Source organism: Arachis ipaensis, chromosome B01 (genome assembly GCF_000816755.2).
Source record: "Arachis ipaensis cultivar K30076 chromosome B01, Araip1.1, whole genome shotgun sequence".
NCBI lineage: Eukaryota > Viridiplantae > Streptophyta > Magnoliopsida > Fabales > Fabaceae > Arachis > Arachis ipaensis.
This window is the reverse complement of record NC_029785.2, coordinates 121,963,684-121,968,325: the sequence shown is the minus strand read 5'-3', so window position 1 is coordinate 121,968,325 and position 4,642 is coordinate 121,963,684. Positions and strand designations below refer to the sequence as shown.

Here is a 4,642-nt window from a genome sequence, read left to right as displayed (position 1 = left end):
CCTCCAATCTCCATCGTCGCCTGGTTCCTGCCCAGTAGCCCTCAAACTCGATCGTCTTCATCTTCTCAAGTCTCAACACCAGCAGCAGTAGCCTCTCATCGGCGGTCCTTAACAGTCAACACCGGTAGCCCTCCATCGACCCCAGGTGAGTGACTCGTCCTCTGCTCATTTCTCTTTGTCCTTCGCCTCTGCTCATGTTCTTCCATCGATGTGAATTGTTCAATTTCTGTGCACTTAGACCTCGGTTTAATTTTCTGTGAACTGAACTGAACTTAGACCTCTGCTCATGTTCTCTTTCTCTTTGTCCTCAATGTGAACTGAACTTAGACAGTTAGACCTCGGCTTAATTTTCTGATTTCAATTCCTGTGAACTTGCTCTTTGTGAACTGTGCATTTTCTGTGAACTTCGTTCCTCTGCTCAATATCTATTTGACTGTTTGTTGGTTAGCAATTAGCATAAGAAATTAATAATCTGAAAAGTAAGTGGCTGTGTTTGGTCAATTTGTGTTTGGTCCTCTGCTCAATTTCTGCTCTATTTTGCAGCTTAATTCCTCTATGTTGCACAATTTCTATTTGTTGGTCAATTTGTGTTTGGTCCTCGGCTCAATTTCTGTTTGCTGCTGAGCATAAAAAATAAAAAATCTGAATGTTAAGCTGGCTGGTCTTTTATTTTCAGCTCAAATTCATTTGTGAACTGTTCAATTTCTGTGAACTTGCTCTGTGCATTTTCTGATTTCAATTTCTGATTTCAATTCCTGTGAACTTGCTCTTTGTAAACTGTGCATTTTCTGTGAACTTCGTTCCTCTGCTCAATTTCTATTTGACTGTTTGTTGGTTAGCAATTAGCATAAGAAATTAATAATCTGAAAAGTAAGTGGCTGTGTTTGGTCAATTTGTGTTTGGTCAATTTCTATTTCATACATGTTTTATTAATTTCAGTTATGGAAGATAGTATTAACCAAGAAGCAACTAATCCAAGACTGCATATCAGCCGTACACAGATATTATCAACTCAAGATGGGACAAGCATTTGAAGAAAGATCTTCATGCGGCAGCTTACTTCCTGAATCCTAAATTCTTTTTTAATGAAAATTATAAAGAAGCACCTGATGTTATGCGAGGTTTTCTTGATCTTGTTACCTTGTATTGCAAGTGTAACAATTTGGATTCAGTTCAGGCAATGAAAGAAATACATTTATATAGAGATCGGAAGGAAAGTTTTGATAGACAAGAAGTTATTCCAGCTGCATCTGAACTTAAGCCTGGTAAGAATATGGTTGAATATTTGTTTTAACTTGTTTTATGCTTCTATGTTCTTAATTAATATCTTATAATATGTTATGGTTTTATAATTGGTAGATGAATGGTGGAGGTTATTCGGAGGCTCTGCTCCATGTCTACAAAAGATAGCTGTTCGCATTCTTAGCCAAGTATCTGCTTCTTCTGGGTGTGAGAGAAATTGGAGCCTTTTTTACCAGATTCATACAAAAAGAAGAAATAGATTGGAGCATGATAGACTGAATGACATTGTTTATGTTACCTATAATTTGCGTCTTAAATCCAGGTAATATATGTTTCATGAAATACTATATTGTTTCATTTGTAATCTTTATCATAATAAATTTGTAAATTATTAAATCTCCATATATTGTATTTAACTTGTTAGGAAGGAAAAAGAAAAAAGAAAGCAAAAGACACAACATGATCCAATTGATTATGAAAGTATCAGTCAAGTTGACTTCTGGGTGACTGAAGAGGTTGTAGAGAAAGAGCCTGATCTTCCTAGTAATGTGGATGACTTATTGCGTGAGTATAGTATATTTAGTTTCTAATGATTTATTAGAATATTGCTAGTTTATAATATAATGATAACATTTCTATTTTATTAGGTGAAATTGATGCTGATTTATATCAAAGTGGCGGTGGTAGTAGTGGTCTTTATGGTGCATCTCTTTCTTCTGCTGATCAGGGTGGGAATGAAGGTGAAGATCATCCCACCGAAGCAGATTTGCAACAAGTTCTTGCGGATTTTGATAATTGATAAACCATGATGTTGGGATTTAATATTTACATATGCTTTTATTACTATTTAACTTTTGAGTTTGGATTTTGATAAGATCATATGTATTTGGTTGATGATATTTTATGTAGTGTTTTTAATTTCAAAGATATTTTAAGATTTGTATTAGACTATAATTATATTTTAGGATGTGTACTTATAATTTATTTATTATTCTACTCTAAAACGGTTTTTCCGGTTGAACCATCGATTGAACCGGTTAGACCAGTAAATCAGTGACTAGAGCGGTTTAATGACCGGTCCGATTTTCTAAACCTTGGTTGTAAGTTGGTGTAAGGTCTAAAGAGGTGAGGGAGGCGCACGGAGGTGATGAGACTTAAGCAAATAAGGAACACAGAGGGTTAAGCAATCAGAAGCTAGCAGAGAGAATAGACTAGGGGTGCACAGACCCGGCCCGGCCCGAAGGCCCGGCCTGGTCCCGAACACTTTAAGGACTAATTTGGTGTGATTTCATCGGGTTTAGGGTCGGGTACGGGTCTCAAAAATAGACCCGGTCATTATTTCGGGTCGGGTCCGGGCCATAGCTCGGGTCCGGGCCACAGCTCGGGTCACCCGAAGTTGGCCCGGTGGCCCGGTCATCATACACAATTAATATTTTGTGTTATTAGTGATGGTTCATGACTATTCTTATGTGGAATTTAAGTATTGTAAACCTTAATATTTTGTGTTATTAGTCATTATAAGACTATAAATTAATATTTTATGTTTAGAATGCATAAGACTTTAGACTAATACATAAGATTGTGTTATTTGTATTGATTTAAATATTTGGTATTATTAGACAATATTAGTATTGATTGTGGTTATGCTTTAGTATTGATTGTGGTTATACTTTAATTTTGAAGAAGGGTTGGTTCTTGTTATATTTTTCTAAGTGAATTTTACCATGTTAACTAATGGTTGGAGTCTTGGAAATTTGGATATTTTTACATGCTAGCTTACAAGAAGGTATCAACGTAATGTAATGTTAACGGCCCGATTTTCACCCGGTATAATTGTGGCCCGAAAATGTATTGGTTTCATCGGGTCTAGGATCGGGTTCGGGTCTAATAAATAGACCCGGTGTATATTTCGGGCCGGGTCTGGATCACATCAAACCCGGCTTCACCCGACCCATGTGCACCCCTAGAATAGACCACCATTTCACAGCCGTATTGAGAACAAATGGTTCTTTAGAGACCACCAATCCAGAGACAGAAAGCTCGCACCAACCGTTTCACAGCGACGCCACATCATAAAAAAGTACAAAAATCATAAGGACAAATAAAAACACTGACCCAACAAATATATAAAAAAACTAATATATTATAATTTGACATCTCAAATTCCTTTATTTAAATATATGACCACAAATGGGGTTACCAACTTACCATAACAATTACTTGAGAGACGATTAGCGTGTCTACGTGGGGTTAAAAAGATTGTCACCCTACTAGAATACCAAATACGCGTTAATGATATACAACAGACAACAAGATAATCCGTATTAGGTTCATGTGGAGGCTGATTTTGCCAATTCCAGACTAGCATTCACCCTAGAAAAAGCAATAATATTCTTATTATAAATTAAAAGTTGTGAAAATGATGAACATGAAGGAAAATTGTTTCAGGCACAGAAGAAAATTTTTGAACAAGCATTATTAGGATAACTAACACAAAAAAAAAATTTTTTTTGTCAATCTCTCCTCTGACATTACCCCCAAATCTATACCTACAAGCTACCAAGGCAAAAAATAGTTTATGTCCAACAACTCCAAGCAAACCAAACTCACTTTTGCACCTTACTTTATCCACTACTCTTCAACTATGCTGTCCCACTACTCAACTATGCTGTCGGAGCTAGTTATTTTTTATTTGTGAGAATTTATCACATAATTGTTTTTTTTTTATTATGTTCATCCTTATTCTTCTATTTTATACCATATTTAAATATCTGTTATACTATAATAAAATATATTAATGAAAATAAAGATGAGCATAAGTGAACATAATAAAAAAAGAATATAATAAAAATAAAATAAAAAATAGTTAAAATACGGTTTAAAATTTTTTATAATATATTTTTTTGGTGTCTAAATTTTTTTTTTATAATATATGCTAATGGTTAATAACACACATAGAAAGTGAAAAATTTTTTTTATAGATATTTAATGGAGGTAGATGACATTTTTATTTACAAAATGTATCATATTTTTATTTATAACGTGTATTTAATTGGAAGAGTATGGTAAAGTTCGCAGAAGATTAGGCGTATTTCACACGTTTGGCGAACTTCTCTTAAACAAAAAAATTTAGATTCAGAAAATAGAAGAAAGAATATTTTTTTTTAAATTATTTTTTTTTATTTTAGTTTGAAAAAAATCCTTGATTTTTTCATCATTCGCTACAAGATAAATATGTTATTGAGGACTTATTCGTACGAAAAATACGATATTTTCACTCATTTGGACAAAAATACGGGATAATTTTTCTATTATATTTGCTGTATGTAACATCTTGATTAATTCGACTCAAATGGGAGGGAAAAAGGTACTAATAGATGAAAAAATTTAAAAAATTTAA

At 33.9% G+C, this 4,642-nt stretch overlaps 1 protein-coding gene across 1 annotated transcript; it reads left to right on the top strand.

The window, feature by feature from the left end:
- Positions 255 to 2,144, top strand: LOC107619458. The gene is made up of 5 exons (XM_016321760.2): positions 255 to 273; positions 1,055 to 1,265; positions 1,360 to 1,564; positions 1,667 to 1,806; positions 1,890 to 2,144. The coding sequence occupies exons 2-5, from the start codon at positions 1,115 to 1,117 to the stop codon at positions 2,039 to 2,041; spliced, it is 648 nt and encodes a 215-aa protein (XP_016177246.2). The 5' UTR covers positions 255 to 273; positions 1,055 to 1,114; the 3' UTR covers positions 2,042 to 2,144.

What these genes read in the sequence shown, in the direction of transcription:
- LOC107619458 (XM_016321760.2), top strand. Translation starts at nt 1,115, where the DNA reads ATGCGAGGTTTTCTTGATCTTGTTACCTTGTATTGCAAGTGTAACAAT. An exon ending in AATTTGCGTCTTAAATCCAG is followed by an intron (nt 1,565 to 1,666) that starts GTAATATATGTT and finishes TTAACTTGTTAG; the next exon opens with GAAGGAAAAAGAAAAAAGAA. An exon ending in TAATGTGGATGACTTATTGC is followed by an intron (nt 1,807 to 1,889) that starts GTGAGTATAGTA and finishes CTATTTTATTAG; the next exon opens with GTGAAATTGATGCTGATTTA.